Source organism: Mirounga angustirostris, unplaced genomic scaffold (assembly GCF_029215605.1).
Source record: "Mirounga angustirostris isolate CCGP_5_RB_7025 unplaced genomic scaffold, mMirAng1.0.hap1 SCAF_6, whole genome shotgun sequence".
Classification (NCBI taxonomy): domain Eukaryota; kingdom Metazoa; phylum Chordata; class Mammalia; order Carnivora; family Phocidae; genus Mirounga; species Mirounga angustirostris.
In genome coordinates this window covers 24,897,990-24,915,866 of record NW_026991714.1, presented here as the reverse complement: position 1 = coordinate 24,915,866, position 17,877 = coordinate 24,897,990, and the positions used below count along the sequence as shown (strand labels likewise).

The window sequence follows — 17,877 nt, the reverse complement described above, 5'->3', positions numbered from 1 at the left end:
TTCACTTGTCCAGATCCCCATTAAGTCACTTGTAAAATGAATTTGCCTAAATTTCTTTCTAGCGCCAAGATTATAATTTTATGCTATAAAATTGAACCCAAGGCCTAAAATATTTGAGCTCTCATTTATATACAATGAGTCAGATGTTGTAAAAGGTAGAGACAGCAATACTGTATGAATAAAACTACTTAGATGTGTTGCACACATCTATGGAAAAACCTGCTCCAGCTTATCAGTTCATCATTCCCCGCACATGGAAATTGGTGTCAAGTAGCCATTAGTACATTTCTAACTCTTCTTTAAATGCTCTGGTTAGTATTAAAATGAATAATACTTACAGTAAATATGAACACCAGAAAAACCTCCAAAATTATATATAGGCCCTAAAGGGCAGAAATATGCCCTAAAAGAAGATGTGCTCACTTATTTTCCAACTTGTGCTTTTTTGGGGGTTTTTTAAACAGGTTGATCATTCTGATATCTGGTCAATGTCTATCATTAATTTTTTGTTAAATGCCCTCAGGTATATAGATTCTTCATTTACACCTTGGAACAAAAGCACTTCCCTAAGACAGGACTTTATTGCAAAATTTAACAAACCACCAAACTCAAGTTTAATTATTTCTGCTTTATTATTGCTCATGAGTATATTAAAAACTTTTTAAAAAGTTACAAAGAGACTTTAATCACTAAAATATATAATCAGAAACCAAGTTGCTTTAAAATTAATAATATGAAAGTGACCCCAAAAGCCAATATATTAATTTCATTCTTCAATTAGGGGCAAATAGTTAAAATTACTTTTAACAACATAATGAACAAGAAAAAAGTTGTGAAGTCTCCAAAAAACGGACAGACCCATGCTCAATATATCCCCACCTGGTGATATTTAAAAAAAAAAAATCAACGTTTTCGAATGAAAAAATTCTGTTCGTGCTCCCAATATCTAAATCTGGGAACACAAATTCAGGCAGATGAGTATAATAAAGTCACAACAATAACATAAAAAGTCATCAAAACCTAGTGAACCGAAGTGGAAAGGTAGAAAAAAATAGTCCAATTTCACCACACAGTAATTTACTTCCAGAGACAGGAGATCCAATCCAGATGAATCAAATCTTTATTACGATATTGTCTATTTAACCTGATCCTAAAGAAAATATTCTACATAAATTGATGGGATACATTCAACAATTTTCATGCCAAAAAAAAAAAAAAAGTATGCATACTATAATCTGAAAAATCTATCCAGACTCCTTGCCAGAAAGTGGGCAAAACTCTTCCCGGTGGCGATGGGGAGTTATCAGAGATGCGGGTAGAAATTAGAAGGCAGAAAAGCAGTCAGGGAGTTAGTTAGCCCTCTCCTCATGCCCACCCCGAGCGTGGAAGTATGCAGTCCCATAGCACCACCGGTTGGAGACGGATGCTCTAGTCAGGAGACAGAACGGTGTGGAACAAAACCCTTTCCCGGGTTCCAAACCTCTCTTTAGAGCTCTAGGTCAAAATACTTCCGTTTCTCACAAAACTTGGAATGAAGAAGGGGAAGCAACAACTGTTAAAACATTTTGAATCTAAACCTTTACCTATATATCTAGAAAACACCATGCGAAGCAGCCGATCCCTTACATCGAAAGCGTCACGGACACTACATTGAAAGTAACAGTTATTGGCAACAGCTCTCCTCCTAAAGGCCTCAACACATTGGATTAAGCCACACCCCTCCATAAATGGCACATTCCATACAACAGCCAGGAGGACGGCGAAGGGCGATTCCACCGTCCGCTGGGAACAGCAAACTTGTTGAAATTCTCAGAATCAAGTCTACTGGTTACCTGAATCTAGTCCCTTTATTATTAGGTTATTTGGGGGGGAAAGAGAGAGTTACAAAAACATCCGAGACACGTACGCCGAGTGAGCGTAGAGACAGGCAGCGGGAACGAGAACCACACGGGATTTGGGTCGTGCTGTTAACCCGCACCTTCCTGAGTAGGGACGTTTCCCCGAGGAAGGACATTTCTAGTCGGAGGGAAACAGCGAGCTCGACGTGGGGGGAGGGGGCGGTTAACCCGCTCCGAACTCCGAGTCGGGGGAGAGGCAGCAGTCATTATTTTCCAGGGCCCAGTCCCGAGCTCTCACTTTTGCCGGAGGGGAAAAGAACGGGTCCCGCCCACGCCCGGCCCAATCCGGGAGGCGGGGCCCTGCAGCGACCCTGGAGGACAGAGGCGGGGCCGGGCGGCAGTGCTGCCCCTCCCCCTTTGCATGGAACACCCCCGTCCGCTAGAGAAAGAGGGCTGAGTTCCCCCACCCCCACGCAAGCAGAGGGGGCAAGGAGCCACCCGGGCGTCTCAGCCCCTCCTCACTTAAGGTGGGGTGGGGAGCCGAGCCCGAGCCCGACTCGGCCCGTCTCCCCGCAGGCTCCAAGGGGTTGGCCCCGAGGAGGTGGGGCCTGGGTGGGGGCACTGACTTCACACCCCTCCCCCTCCGGCCGCTGTCGGTTCAGGGAACACCCCGCCCGCTCCAGTGCGGCGGGTGGGGGAGGCAGCAGAGCAGCCCGGAGCCCTGCAGCGGCGCGGGGCGGGGAGGAGCGCGCGCATGGGCGCGCGGCCGCCACCCCCGCGTAGCCCCGCGCGCCAGCAAGGCCCCCCACGCTCAAGGGCGCGCGCGGGCCCCGAAAGGGAGGAGGCCGCGCGTGGCACCGGAGAGGGCCGACTGCAGGCTTCTGTCCCCCAGTCCTTCACCACTCACCCCCAACCCCCTCCATCCCGCTCCAGGCCTCGGACTCCGCACTGACCTGACAGGCCGAGACATGTTCGCTGTCGAAACAGGACCGAGTCGAGAAGCCAAAGACCAGGACCCCCCCCACCCCGCGCGCTCGGCGCCCCACCCCCCCCAACTTCGGCCGATGGGGCCGCTGCCGCCGAACCCCGAACTGCTGGCTTCTCAAACTCCGCTGCTTCTTGGTTCAGGGCCCCTTAATCAGACGAGCCCCCCGCTCCCCCGTCTCTTCAAAATGGATGAATCAAACCAGCCGAAAATGCGCCAAAGCCGCGGTGCAACCAAGCGCACTAGGGCTCGTGGGCTCCGCCCCATCACGCCCGGTCATTGGCGGGTTTTGCCAGATGCGCCGAGCTTATTAGCCCGTTTGAATCATCACGTCTTCCAGGCTCCGCCCCGCGCACTGATAGGCCCCACCTCCTCCGTGGGGTCCTGTTAGTCAAGATGCTCTGAGAGCGCACGGCCGCAAAACAAAAATGGTCGCTGCTTGGCCCGCCCCCTGGTTTCCACTCCGGAATTGCAGATTCGTTTTGGGTTGCATCTTGGAACGACTAGAAAAAAAGATTTACATAGGGTTCAGTGTCATTTAGTGGTAGTTTAATGATGTTTCATTTCGCCTGCCTTGATCATCTAGAGACTGCACTAATAGCAAAACCCGTGGGATAGGCAGCTGATTCGTCACCAAGGGGCTGCTTCAGAATTGGAGGGAAATTCCATAGGTTCAAAAATTTTTTGACCCTAAACGCGCAAGCTCTTTCCCCTGACTTCAGCATTAGCCCTCAGGGACTCCAACCGCTGTTGGAGCAGGGAGGCAGGATCATAATCAAGGAATAACTTCACTCCCAATTTCCATGCTCCATTCTGGACCTTGAGATCCACTTCAGGGTCATTAGAGTCCCAGTCTCCGACATTACTTCAGGAGCTTAATGATTAGAAGCATGTGCTCTGGGGCTACAGCGTGTTTTGGTTTGAACCTCAGGTCCACAACTTAGTAGTTGTAGAACTTTACCTCACTGTGCCTCAGTTTTCTCAAGTGTAAAATGGGGAACAAAAATACTTACCTCATAGGGCTATTAGAATTAAATTAGTTGAAATATGAAAAGCCCCTAGGACGGTCACCAGTGCACAGTAAGCAATATCTACGTATTTGTTAAATTCAATTTTGAAAAATGACCTGATCCTTGGGTAGGAGTGGGTGGGATTGGCTCAAGACTCAAGACAACCTAAGGTCGCTTAGATCATTTCATTTAAATTCATGAACGTTTGTTGGACGCCTAAAATTCTCAGAGGTAGAGCTGAGGATCCTATGGGAATGACTAAGGTTTACTCCACTATTGTAAAATAAATTTCAATGCCTGCCAAGGCAGCCTGTTAATAACCAACTGAAGATACACTCTATAAACAAACAAACCTAGCACTGTCTGCCTCCTGAAAATCTGCCCTTATAAAATCTGGCTTCTCTAAGGGAAGAGAAAGTCACAGTCCACCAGTGAAGCATTAAACAAGTTATCTTCTCCCTTTAGCCATGTCACTCTACCCATTCTTCCCTGAATTTGTGTGTGTGGGTAGTAAAAAAGTGCAAACATTAAATTCACCATTTTAACTATTTTTAAGTGTATATAGTTCAGTGGCATTAAGTACATTTACATTGTTGTACAACTCTCACCACCATCTGTCTCCAGAACATTTTCATCTTCCTGAGACTCTGTACCATTAAACACTAATTCCCCATTCCCTCTCTCCCCAGACTTTGGCACCCATCATTTTACTTTCTTTTCTTATGAATTTGACTACTCTAGAAACCTCATATAAGTAGAATCATATAGTATTTATCCTTTTGTGCTGACAGATTTCACTTAGCCTAATGTCTCCCAGGTTCATTCATGTTTTAGCATGTATCAAAATTTTTTACTTTTTAAAGGCTGAATAGTTGCGCCTGGGTAGTTCAGGCGTTAAGCATCTGCCTTCAGCTCAGGTCATGGTCCCAGGGTCCTGAGATCGAGCCCTGCATTGGGACCCCTGCTCGGCAGAGAGCCTGCTTCTCCCTCTCCCACTCCTGCTTGTGTTCCCTCTTTTGCTGTGTCTCTCTCTGTCAAATAAAAAATAAAATCTTAAAAAAAAAAAAGGCTAAATAATATTTCAATGTATGTATAAGCCACATTTTTGTTTACCAATTCAACTGTCAGTGGACACTTGAGTTGCTTCCAGCTTTTCACTATTGTGAATAATTTTGCTGTGAACATGGGTGTACAAATATCTCTTCGAGCCCCTGCTTTCAGTTCTTTGGGGTATATACCCAGAAGTGGAATTGCTAACCATATGGTCATATTGTTTTTAATTTTTTGAGGAATCTCCATACTATTTTCCACAGCAACTGCACCGTTTTCATCCCCACCAACCCGGCACAAGGGCTCCACATTCTTGCCAACATTTCTGGGTTTTTTGGTAGTAAGCATCCTTAATCAGTGCCTGAATATATTTTGACTAAGTATATTGTCAAGCATATGATTGTTAAAAATCCCAATGCAGAGACTGGGGTGGTGTAATGATCATGAGTGACTTTGTTGAAGGTTGTTTTATTAGGGCAGATTGCTGTTATTTTAGAAAATACCTTTACTTAGTATTGTGAGATGAGGCAGAGATATTCTTGTTACTCATTCCTTAGGTAATAAAAGGAAGTGGCCATAGCCAACATGTCCAGGCAGGTGGAAAGTTCAGGACAGGTCTTCCAGGCCTTGCCCTCCTAGTTTAGTTCAAGGCCAACTGATAGACGGCCACTGAATTAAGGCTCTTCCTCTTCCAAGGTGAGGGTCATACCCGACTCTCTCCTCACCGCAGCTTCAGCTAACATCTTCCCTCCATTTGCTTGTTCATTCACTAAATATTTCAACAAACTCTCTTAAGAAGAAAGTAACTGAAGATTTATTTGAATTTCTAGTTTACTTTTTAGTGGACAAGTACTGAATTATGCCCTCAGGAGCTCCAACACTGTCTCCCTGGCTACCAGAACCTGGAATGCAGTCTTCAAGGTCAGTTCCCTCTTGTCCATCCCCAAATGCTCTGCTGTAGGCACATGTCTCAGCCACAACCGGTTTGTTGGAAAACTGAAGACATCATACAATAGGCTAGACTTTAAAAGCAGCGTCAGACAACACTGAACGGACAATATACATCATAAAACTATGAAAACAAAAAAAAGGTAAGGAGACAGAAAAGACAGTCATTCCTTTTCCCTGGAAATTGAGATTTAATGGGCCTTTTAAACTCAGTGTTTAATTTCCCTAGGATTGTAGTTCTATTTTGGGAAGCAGTCTTTTCCTTCTCCCGTTAGGGCTTAAGACGCTAAGAAGTGGCAGTGCTGGGGCGATGGACTGAGGACTCTTCCCTGTCCCTAACAAAGACCCATTTCCTTCAAGGCTATGCTATAGTGGCTGGGAGATTTATAACAAATTTTGAGCACTTACTCTGTCCTGGGCACTTCTAGTTCTGTGACCTTATGAAAGTCATCCAACTAGATCTAAAGACAGACACTACTTCTATGGACCACAGGACCACAGAAAGCTACCTATCTTTGAAGACCCTGCCAGGAAGTTAAAGAAAACGTCTCCTAGGCTTTTTTCTTTTTTAACTTCTACCTCCAAACTGCTGATTCTTGCTCCACCATACTCATAAGATTGAAAGGATGGGACAGAAGGGCTCTGTGTCTGGTTCGTCTTTCTACAACCCCAGAGGCTGAGTAGCCTTGGAGGCAGGTTCATGGTTTGAGGAGGATGCTCCTCTGCCCTCAGATCACAGCCAGAAAAAGATTGGGCCACAGTCAATTTAAACGTTTAATTTCATTTTCTTGTGTATATTTCTTCTGCTCCAGACTTCTTTCTTCCTCTCTACTTTAAAGAGTGTTAAGAGCTACGGTTAGGTGGATTTCTGCAAATAGGGGTTTTGTTTGGGTTGTGGGACTATGGGTGGATTGGATTTTTCTTCTTCATTTTCCTTCATGAGACTTAGAATTTTTTTTTTTTTTTTAAGATTTTATTTATTTGCGAGAGAGAGAATGAGAGACAGAGAGCATGAGAGGGGGGAGGGTCAGAGGGAGAAGCAGACTCCCTGCTGAGCAGGGAGCCCGACGTGGGACTCCATCCTGGGACTCTGGGATCATGACCTGAGCTGAAGGCAGTCGCTTAACCAACTGAGCCACCCAGGCGCCCCGAGACTTAGAATTTTTCATGATCAAAGTATTAAAAAATCTGTATACACACTTAATAAATTACTCTTTGTTTCTGTCATACTGAGCATTTGTTATATGGAAAAAATTCAAGGATGCCACCACCAAACACACACATAGGGTGCCTGGGTGGCTCAGTTGGTTAAGCGACTGCCTTCGGCTCAGGTCATGATCCTGGAGTCCCGGGATCGAGTCCTGCATCAGGCTCCCTGCTCGGCAGGGAGTCTGCTTCTCCCTCTGACCCTCCCCCTTCTCATGTGCTCTCTCTCATTCTCTCTCTCTCAAATAAATAAATAAAATCTTAAAAAAAAAAAAAAACCAACAAAAAAACCACACACATAAAAAATGAGATGCAGTGTATTCCATAGTGAAGGGTCATTTTCTGGAGTCATACTGCTTGAGGCTAAAAATCAGTTTGCCACTTGCTAGCTGTCTAACCCTAGGCAAAGCCTGAATTGTTTGTGCCTCCGTTTCCATGTATATACCTATCATAGGGTCGTTGTGAAAATAAAAATAATCCATGTGAAGGGCTTAAGGGGAATACTTAGCTTATAGCAGTACTCAGATGTTAGCTACTGGCAGCAACAGTTGAAAATGGAAAGGAGGTTAAAATCCCTGTACTTGCAAATAAGATAGCTGATATTCAAAATTAAATGATAGTCACTGCATTTGGGTGACATATCTTAAAAAGTGGAACTTGTTGATTAAATATCTTAGGATATAGTGCACTGCATTCTACTCAAACTGCACTTACTGGGGCCCCAAACTTAATATGGAAACATGCATGCCTCCATTCCATACATGAACATGGTCTCAAAAGCTAACACAAACCAGAAGTTCCAAACCCCAAAAGGGTCAGTTCTGTTTCTCTAAATGTTTGGACTGATTTTCCTTCTTTAAAGATTTTTAAAAAATTTTAAAGTCATCTCTACACCCAACATGGGGCTCAAACCCACAACCCTGAGCTCAAGAGTTGCACGCTGACTGAGCCAGCCAAGCGCCCCTGGGCTTACTTACTAAAATAGGTTTTTCAGGTCAAATGTTTCCCAGAAACCTAAATGACAGAATGGAGATGGGAAATTCGAAGACTTGCAGTTATGTCTTGACTTTATTACAAATTCAACCAGCTGCCTTTAAGTCAAATTTTGAGACATCGTTCCCTCAAACATAAACGTGAAGAACTGTTTGCCTTATTTCAAAGATAGCGTAAGAAGCATACACAACTCACAAATCTGAGGGAAGTTTACATCAAATTAGATATTAGCAGTCAGTGCTACTGGGCTGCCCTCTTCACATCATGATCAATCATAAAATGCTTACCTTATCTCCTTGCTCTTCCTACTGCTTCTCTCCTCTTTATTCTCATTACTGTGTAGTTAATTCCTAATCACACAGACTTTGAGTATGAATCAAATTTGAGTATGAAGAAAAGGTATCATAACACTACCATCATGGGGCGCTTGGGTGGCTCAGTCAGTTGAGTGTCCGACTCTTGATTTCAGCTCAGGTTATGATCTCAGGGTCGTGAGATTGAGTCCCGTGTGGGGCTCCTCACTCAGCAAGGAGTCTGCTTAAGATTTTCTCTCTCCACCCCTCCCCCACCCTGCACGCTTTCTCTCAAATAATAAATCTTTAAACAAAGCAAAACACTACCATCACACAACGAAGTACTTCGAAGTGTAGGTGATAGTCAATTTGACTAGGCAATGGAGTGCCCAAATACCTGGTCAAACATCATTTTGGGTGTTTCCGTGAGGGTGTTTTTGGATGAGATTAACTCATCTCAGTAGACTGAGTAAAGCAGATTACCCTCCGTAAATGTGGACGGGCCTCATCCAATCAGTTGAGGGCCTAAAGAGTTGACCCTCTCCTGAGTGAGAGAGAATTATCCCAGGTGATGGCCTTCAAGCTGGACTATCAGCTCCTCCAGCCTACCAGCCCTGAGACTCGAACTGGAACATCAAGTCTGCATGTTGGACTTGCCAGTCTCCATAACCGCACAAAACAATTCCTTATAATAAATCCCTTTACATATGTACATATCTCCTTAGTTGTGTTTTCCTGGTGAATCCTAATACAGAGCAATACTGTTATATACTGAAACTCTGCAGATTAAATTCAAGAGGATTCAAATTATGCTTGAAAGCCAGAGAGAAGGCAGTTTTTCTACCAATGAAGGCCATATGTAGATATATTCTCGAGTCTCAGGTATTTATGCCTGAAGCAAAAATACACATAGTACTTTTCAACACACATCACTTTCTAGGGGCTTTCTACCTATTCCAACTTGCACCCTTGGGGATTACTTGGCTTTCATAAATGAGTCACTTACATAGCTGAAGCTTCTTGGAGAGGTTAAAGGGCACTGAGGTTTGTTTCCTTGGGCAACTGTCAATGGATCTGATAGAATACCATGGAGATATTTATACCTTCTAACCATAGCCTTAGATCATGTCAAAAGCAGACTACTGCTTACAAATGGACAGAGACAGGAAAAGCCTCATGTTAGATGGGACAGTGTCCTGAGGACAGAAGACTGACCACTTAAGGAAGAGTTAAATCTGGAGATGATAGGACAGAGAAATTTTTTTTTTTAGATTTTAGTTATTTATTTGAGAGAGAGCGCGAGAGAGCACTAGCAGAGGGAAAGCATGAAGGTGGGGAGAGGCAGACTCCCTGCATAGAAGGGAGCCCAATGTGGGGTTTGATCCCAGGACCCTGGAATCATGACCTGAGCTGAAGGCAGACGCTTCATGGACTGAGCCACCAAGGCACCCCTGGAGACGATAGGACATAATGAGGAACCCAAACATACCTTAGAATAGCTAAGGCAAATGAATTCAGGAAATCATCTTGGGAGTAATTCTGGCTCATTAGTAGTAACAAAAGTGCAAATCATCACTTACTGCGGAGGGGCCTTCCTTGACCTGTGGTCTCTTTTTCTCCACTTGTTTGGTCACTCAGCTATTCTGTTCAAAGTCCAAAGCCAGGGTAGGGGCGCCTGGGTGACTCAGTCGGTTGAGCGTCTGACTCTTGATTTCAGCTCAGGTCATGATCTCGGGGTCCTGGGATCAAGCCCCGCATCAGTCTCCGCACCTGGCGGGGAGTCTGCTTGAGGGTTCTCCCCACCCCCTCTCATGCTCTCTCTCTCAAATAAATCTTAAAAAAAATTTTTTTTAAAAGTCCAAAGCCAGGGCAGTCACAATCCCACAGCTCTGTTCTCAGGCCTTCCTTGGGTCTCTTAAAAACACTCTGCAGGAAATGCTTATGTTTTCTTTTTGTCCAAAGACCAGCTGAGTGGCTGGAGGGGCATCTTGTCTCAAATATGGAACCTTCTCTAGGGAAGGGCTACAACAATATTCATGTTCCAAACAATTGTACCAAGACGTAGCATCCAAATGACAGGATATAATTATTTTTTGTATAATTGTATTTCTAATCATGTAAATATTTCCCTCTTTTTTTAAATCTTCAATTGTTTTCCCTTTTCTTTATGGATAGGGACATAAAGAGCAATTAGTTATATTTTCAATTTCTTCTTTAATTAGTTTCAACCCTATAATGCTCACCACTTACGAGAGAAAATCCAGAAGGGCCTGCCTCCAGCAATGCTTGAAAAGGCAGGTAAATCCTGAGTCAACACACAGGAAAAGAAAACATACTCAATTTTTCACAAAGGTCACATTTCCAAGCAGTATTTGGAATGTTGTATCAAGTACTGAATTAGTATTAGGCAGTTGATACTAGTAAATTAATAGATAGAATAACATTTGCCTTCATTTTTAAAGAAGGTATTTAAAAAACGGGCGCCTGGGTGGCTCAGTCAGTTAAGCGTCTGCCTTTGGCTCAGGTCATGATCCCAGGGTCCTGGGATGGAGCTGTACATTGGCCTCCCTGCTCAGCGGGGAGCCTGCTTCTCCCTCTCCCTCTGCCTGCCGCTCCCCCTGCTTGAGCTGTCAAATAAAGAAATAAAATCTTAAAAAAAATTAGATAAATAATAAAGTCTCCATTTCCCTAATACTCTTAAATTATCAGTATAAAATAGCATTTTAATAAACTCACATTAAAAGCCAATAACTCCCATGAATACAAGACTTATTTTGCCTTTATTTGTGACTTTGCAAAGGTTTAAGCCAGTAAATAAAAATCAGTTTTCTTTTCACATAAAGGGAATTTGCTATTCCACTTATCTTCAGAATCATTGTAGTAAAAACCTATTTGAAAAGGGTAATACAAAAGAGAACTTCAAGGTCTTAAAACACTGTGCAAAAGTTAGTCACTGGCATTAAAAACAGACAAACCAACCACCACTGAAGGCCTGGCTCCTGTTCTCTGTCTGATATTTGGCCTCTGATCATTTGCTTAGGAGAGCAGTTTCCAAAGTCTGGGGTATAGCAGAATCACCTGGAGAGCAAATAGAGCATAGGGAAACCCAGGATCATTTACTCAGGGAATGCCTGGGTCTCTGCATCTTTACCAAATTCTCCAGCAATGTTTTCCAAACCAGGCTGGTCAAATGACCTGGGTGGCTTTGAAAAACAACAACTATACATTCCCACACCATACCCCTGGAAATTTTGATTCAGGAGGCTTGAGTTTGGGACCCAGAAATCTTAAAACGTACACATTTTATTTTAAAAAATTTTAATAGGGGCGCCTGGGTGGCTCAGTCATTAAGTGTCTGCCTTCGGCTCAGGTCATGGTCCCAGAGTCCTGGGATTGAGCCCCACATCGGGCTCCCTGCTCCGCAGGAAGCCTGCTTCTCCCTCTCCCGCTCCCCCTGCTTATGTTCCTTCTCTCGCTTTGTCTCTCTCTGTCAAATAAATAAATAAAATCTTAAAAAAAATTTTTTTAATAAACTTCCCAGGTGGTTCTGATAAGTTGATTCGGGAACCACTTACTTAGGACACACATTTAAAATAAGTGTCTTTCAAAGAACTCTAGGTCTCTGAGTTCACGAAGAATATTCATAACTTTGGGTAGGTTATAAATCACCATCCTGTGAGAATTCAACAAATGAAGCTGTCGAGAAGTGATGTGATACTAAAAACCCTACCCGATTTAGCACTTAAATTACTTAATGATTTTCTATCTACTCTCCCCACTCAGGCAAAGGTCTGTACATAAAATTTGTTTCCTATGGCTGGTAAGTGCTAGGCACCCAAAGTGCTCAGAAGCAAGCGGCCCCACAGGATTTTGTTCTGTTAACCTCTCCCTCTTCCATTCAGACTCCCAGGGCGGTAAGGAACAGACCTATTTCAGGGCACCACAGCCAAGTGATGTCACCCCGCAGCATTAGGCATCAAGACATCAACCCAGAAACCTTGTGAACCCCGCTCCCACCCCACCGGTAGGGAGATACTAGAAAACCCTAATGGGACAATTGTTTCTTTGGGGAAAGAAACGCTCTCATCACACACAACAGGTAGTTTAAAAGCTTGACTATTCCTGAAGCCAAGACAAGAGAAAGCCAGTTATGACTTTAGAAGCTTCAAAAATAGTGACTTTTGGGTTACCTCCTGTGACCCAGAACCCATGGATATCCAGCCCCACTCCTTGCCCATCTCAGAATCAGAGGTTTAAATTCAAAGTCCAAGACACAAAGAATCTGAAAGCAATAACCTATGATGAATTTGGGAAATGCCCTTTGCTCTCATTTTCCTCGAAATCTGAAGTCAGATCAGACTGAGATATCCACATCCGTCAGATGGAAAAAGAAACGCGAAAACAGGTGGCAATTAGGATCCTTACAATACAGGTGCTGATTTCCAATGCTCCCCACAAAATCCTGGGTCACAAAATGAGGGATAAGGTGATTTTTCTTATACAGAAGGTACTGAGCCATGGGAGCCGGCAGCAAGTAGGAACCTGTGAGATGCAGAAAGGCACACGAGTCCCAGGTCTCTCCTTAGTGGCGATGGTCCTCCTTCCCGGATAACTGGCAAGAGACAGTCCAAACGTACTTAATAAGATTAATAAGATTGCTGGGTGGGCATCCGAAGGGAAGAGATGAAAAGACCTCCTAAACATAGGAGGGAAAACAAGCCAGACACTATTAGCAGCAGGCCCAGCTGGAGGAGGGCTTGGTCTGTAGATTGATATAGTCCCCTTGGGTGGATAAAGACATATCTTCTCTGGAATTGCTCATCATCTTTTCAATGAGGACTCTAAAAAACAAACAAACAAAAGACTGATAAACTGGAGGGAAGAAAGGGAGACATGGTAGACACTGTCTGTCTTATCACCAGATGGCATTCAGTCAAGCCATGAAATTTAAATGCCCCTTCGTCCCCCCATTATCTCAGGAGAAAGGGTGGCATCCCTGACCTTCAGAAGCTGGCATTCCAGTGGCTCAGCCTGCTCTTGTTTGCTCAGAAACAGGAAAAGAAGGTCCCAGGGGCGTGGCGGCAGCAGGTGGGTGAATCTGTGTGCCTAACCCCAGAACAACATGAGCTACTCACCTCATGGCCTCATTAATATTTTTGTTCTCCTTGACTGATGTTTCTGTCCAACCCATGAAACCATTCTCTTTACTGAACCGGTCAACCTGGTCTCGGCTCACTGCCCAAGGGGACAGGTCACACTGGCAAAGAGAGTACATAAAAGGTAACACCATAAACTTCTGGAGAATAGGAACACTGCTCAGATACTTCTGGATGTAAAACCTTTCCACCAGTGGCTAAGAACACCGGCATCTAAAATCTGGCCAACATTCTTCCCAAAGAGAGCCCCAGCATCCCTTGAAAGAAGGTAGAGATGAGGTTTGCCAATTTGAGAAGGGAGAAATGGATGCCCGGAATCAGAGAGCGTTTTAGACATGCTTACTCTCTGACCACAGAGAGAGGCTAGGGCCCGTTTTCCTAGACTTGACCACATACTTTGTTGGCCAAGAGCAGGCAGGGCACAGGCTCTCCATTAGGCAGGGTGAGCTTGCTGTCCAAGTCCTGCTTCCACCTCTGGCTATTGCTGAAGGTCGTGGCGTTGGTAACATCAAACATAATAACGCAGGCTGATGCATCCCGATAGTACAGTCGAGTCATGGAGGTGAAGCGCTCCTGCCCTGGGAAGAAAGCAGGGAGCCCTTGAGAAAGTGATACTGAGAACCAGTATCATATCCCCCTCCGACACCTTGCCCTTTCCACCTTCCTCGTGGGGGAGGGCGGTATGCACTGTGGCTGAGTCCAGATTCTGCACCCAAACCACCCAAGTCCAAATCCCTGCTCTGTCATGTACTATCTGTAGGACTTTGGGCAACGGAAGCTTTCAGTGCTTCAGATTCCTCATCTGTAGAGCGGGGATGGAAGCAGTAGCTTTTCTCACAAGGTTGTGATGAAGCTTAGCGAGTCATTGAATCTCAAATGCTTAGGAAAGTGCTTGGCACATAGTAAAAGTCACCTGTTACTATTATTGTTTCTATTTTCTGGGGAATCTTCTTTCTACCCAAGGTCACCTGAAACGCTGGAAAAAGCACCCTCCCTCTGCTGTGAGAGCACCCACCCACGGTCTGGACAATCTATCACCCTGCCAGCCATTCCACCCAGGGACAAAGGGCTCTACATTTATCCAGGGCAAAACATCTACAGAAAATATCTACAAACTCTCTACATCCACTCAGCTTATGTGTCCTCTGAACAACTCCATCATTCCAGCTCCAGGAAAAAGCCTTCTGGTTTTGGTGCGCCTGGGTGGCTCAGTCGGTTAAGTGTCTGCTTTCGGCTCAGGTCATGATCCCAGGGTCCTGGGATGGAGCCCTGCATTGGGCTCCTTCCTCAGTGGGGAGCCTGCTTCTCTCTGCCCCTCCGCCCCTCTCCCCACTCTTGCTCTCGCGCTCAAATAAATAAATAAATAAAATCTTTAAAAAAAACCCAAAAAACTTCTGGTTTTGCTACCCCACTTTTTCTGAGAGCTTGCTGATTAAACCAAAATTTTTTCCCTGGTTCTTATCCCATCTTCCCAGCCTACCTGCAATATCCCACAGCTGGAGCCGCACCATCTCTGAGTCAGACCACTGGAGAACCTTCAGAGCAAAATCCACTGAAAATACATGTACAATTGAATAAAATTTACCTTTAAAAAATCCATGAATAAGCTCAGATCAAATATGCAGTTATAACCCTAGAGACACACAACTCCAATCCTATGTATCTATTTATTTTTAAACTCTCAGTGGGTTGAGATGAGCCCACACGCACGGTTTAAGTGTGGAACAGACAATTCTTTCTTTTTTAAAACATTTCTAATTTTATCATTATTATTATTATTGTTATTTTTTAAGTGAACTCTACCCCCAACGTGGGGCTTGAACTCACGACCCCAAGATCAAGATTCACATGGTCTTCTGACTGGGGCAGCCATGCCTCCAGGTGCCTCTGGCACAGATAATTCATTACCACTCTCTGAAGGGGTCTTCAGCTTTTACTCTCTGGACAAACTAATGTATTTGATACTATTAGTCCCTAAGGCTGGGGATAGGTGGGTGGGAGCAATTATAAAAACAACTCCTAATCTCAAGTTAAAGTTTCTGGAAGGTTCCAGGGGGTTTTCTAGGGGGAAGGGATGATAGGGCAAAAGGGGGAAATGAGGTAAGTGTGGTGGATTCTGCATCTTCCACATTCAATTTCACTGTTCGTTTCTAATCCAATTGTATTATGAGAAAAACACTGGGGGGAATTCTACACCCTCCACAAGGCTGTAGGGATTACTTTGGGTGGTAATAGATAGGGTCAAGGGAAGAGGTCCCAGAGGATTCCAAGGAAGAAGACACGGTATGGAGGGTGCTTGAGAGCTGTGTTCGAATCTGTAGAAGCTGAGACTCCAGGAGCTAAGTGAAAGAGTATGCCAGGGGGGAAACCTTTTGAGAAGGAGAAACAGAGTAACTTCCCAGATTTGGAAGTACATTTTCCACATCGGTGACAGAAATGAAAGCTAGGGGAAATTTAGAATAAACACTGAAAAAAAAAAAAAATTAGCCAGAGCCATTATTCTTTACTAAAGGAAAACTAGGGCAATTGCTAAAAACTCATTAGTGAAACACTTTTAACCAAACCCATGAAATAAGAGCTCTCATATTATTTAGGAGTGGAGGGCAGAATGGTGGAGAAATAGTCTTTCAAACTTCAAACCCTAAATGTTGCTGGATGTTCTCAAGAGGATGTTTTCATTGCAATGTTAATGCTTGTTAATTTTTTTAAAATTCCACAAGGATCACCAGCACCCATCTTCAAAATTTACATTAGTGCAGGTTTTTGTTTGTTTTTTTAAAGATTTTATTTATTTATCTGACAGAGAGAGACACAGCAAGAGAGGGAACACAAGCAGGGGGAGTGAGAGAGGGAGAAGCAGGCTTCCTGCGGAGCAGGGAGCCCGATGTGGGGCTCGATCCCAGGACCCTGGGATCATGACCGGAGCCGAAGGCAGACACTTAATGACTGAGCCACCCAGGCGCCCCTAGCGCAGGTTTTTTTTTTCCTTAAAAAAAGTTCTCTTAATGTTTGTTAACTCTCCCCCTTCACCAGCTCTTCCCAACTAAAGACCTTAACAAAAAGACATTTCTACTTCTGGGGAAAAAGAAAAAGGTTGAGCCCAAGGCCATCCCTAGAAAGAAATGAATGAACTTCTTGGTGTTCCCTTCCTTTTTCCCCTCCCCAGCTTGAGAGAAAGGTGGGTGGGAAGATAGGTCAGATTCCTTGAATAATTTCTAGCTGTCTTTATTTAAGCAATCCATGGACAAAAATGCACACCGCTCATCAGCCTCGGTGAGCATCAGATTGTGTGGTTCAGGGGCTCTCCCACTCAGGCATCCCCAAAACAAAGGTAGGATCCTTAAGGCAGACAGCACCTTTCTATTCCTTCATCAGCTACCTGTGAGAGGCAGGCCAAGAGCCCCAGCTGGCACCTAACCAGGCCTCCTCGAGGGGTCCCAGCGGCCTCGGCTGATCGCAGAGATTTGCGGGTGACCGCTAGGAAGGCTGCAGGAGACCTGAGTTCCCAATTCCCCCGAGAAATGCAACAATTGCGTATTTCCTCAACCTCCCTTCCCCATTCCTCCTCTTCACACCTTCGCCCAATCTCCTTCCAGGCGGTCAGCTCGGACTGGGTGAACCTAACTGGGGAAAACCCAAAAGAAACGTGCAGATCCAACACCCGGCAAGTCCTCCCTCCAAGATCCCAGACGCCTACTTCCTGACCCGAGGAACAAGGCCACGGAACCCCCGGCTCCCCAGCCGCGGGGGTCCACCCCGCCCTCGCGGCGACGTCTCACCTCCCACCGTGGACTTGTAGTGTTTGCTGAAGCTGTCCTGGGAGTATCGCTGCACGAGCGACGTCTTGCCCACCGCGGCGTCCCCCACCACCAGCACTTTGAACAGGTGATCGCGGCCGCCCATGGCTGGCCGGCCGGACTGGTGAAGGAGGCGGCGGGGTTGGGGGAAGGGAGGCGCTTGCTTTAACCCCTTCGGCTCCGGAGCCCCTACAAACTGAAGTTCGGCATTGCAGCCCACCGCCAAGGTTGGGGCTGCTCTGACGAGAAAGCAGAAAGGGAAACTTTGCACTCAACCTTTACGCGCTTCCTCCCCGCGCGGCCGCAGCCTGGGTGGGGCACAGGGCGCGAGCTCCGAGCCCCCGGCGTGTTCGCACCTTCTCCCCCGCCCCGCCCCGCCCCGCCCCGCCCCGCTGCCGAGAAACGGGACGGGACGCCGCGGGGCCTCGCCCACCGGGACTTCCCCGGAGCGGTGCCGGCGGGCGACTGAACCCGGGGCCAGCTCATTTCACAGTCGGGGTCAGATGATGGGGTCCTCCCCGCCCGGCACAAACCAAATTCGGGGGAAAGGGCGGCTCACACGTGGATTCCCGGGATACCGGACCGCCTATCCCCGTCCCTC

At 45.6% G+C, this 17,877-nt stretch overlaps 2 protein-coding genes across 6 annotated transcripts in view; both read right to left on the bottom strand.

Annotated features, from left to right (window-relative positions):
* NUCKS1 (nuclear casein kinase and cyclin dependent kinase substrate 1) overlaps positions 1-2,948 on the bottom strand; it is a 33,407-nt gene extending 30,459 nt beyond the window's left edge. Inside the window, exon 1 of one of the 2 annotated variants that reach the window (XM_045876948.3) lies at positions 2,792-2,948. In XM_045876948.3, coding sequence (XP_045732904.1) covers positions 2,792-2,808 — 17 coding nt within the window. In that variant the 5' untranslated portion in view covers positions 2,809-2,948. The remainder of the gene's footprint in view (positions 1-2,791) is intronic. The other variant, XM_045876947.3, reaches the window with a different exon arrangement.
* A 152-nt stretch (positions 2,949-3,100) lies between these two features.
* On the bottom strand, positions 3,101-17,859 carry RAB29 (RAB29, member RAS oncogene family). Of its 4 annotated transcripts, XR_010412203.1 has the most exons (7): positions 17,553-17,830; positions 17,259-17,472; positions 14,960-15,031; positions 13,876-14,057; positions 13,459-13,580; positions 12,749-13,164; positions 3,101-3,326 (listed from the first exon to the last, which is right to left on the bottom strand). XR_010412203.1 is itself a non-coding variant. In XM_045876945.3 (6 exons), the coding sequence occupies exons 1-6, from the start codon at positions 17,760-17,762 to the stop codon at positions 13,053-13,055; spliced, it is 912 nt and encodes a 303-aa protein (XP_045732901.2). In that variant the 5' UTR covers positions 17,763-17,830; the 3' UTR covers positions 11,085-13,052. The 4 variants fall into 4 exon arrangements, 3 of the variants coding, with proteins under 3 accessions (XP_045732901.2, XP_064449996.1, XP_045732900.1); XM_045876945.3 differs by lacking the exon at positions 3,101-3,326 and having other exon boundaries at positions 11,085-13,164; XM_064593926.1 differs by lacking the exons at positions 3,101-3,326; positions 14,960-15,031 and having other exon boundaries at positions 11,085-13,164; positions 17,553-17,859.
* Between the last annotated feature and the right edge of the window lie 18 nt (positions 17,860-17,877).

Coding starts and splice junctions, on each gene's coding strand:
- RAB29 (XM_045876945.3), bottom strand. CDS start 17,762: ATGAGCTGGCCCCGGGTTCAGTCGCCCGCCGGCACCGCTCCGGGGAAG. Junction 13,581..13,875: donor GCCTGCTCTTGGCCAACAAA/GTATGTGGTCAA, acceptor TCTCTTTGCCAG/TGTGACCTGTCCCCTTGGGC. Junction 13,165..13,458: donor AATATTAATGAGGCCATGAG/GTGAGTAGCTCA, acceptor TTTGTTTTTTAG/AGTCCTCATTGAAAAGATGA.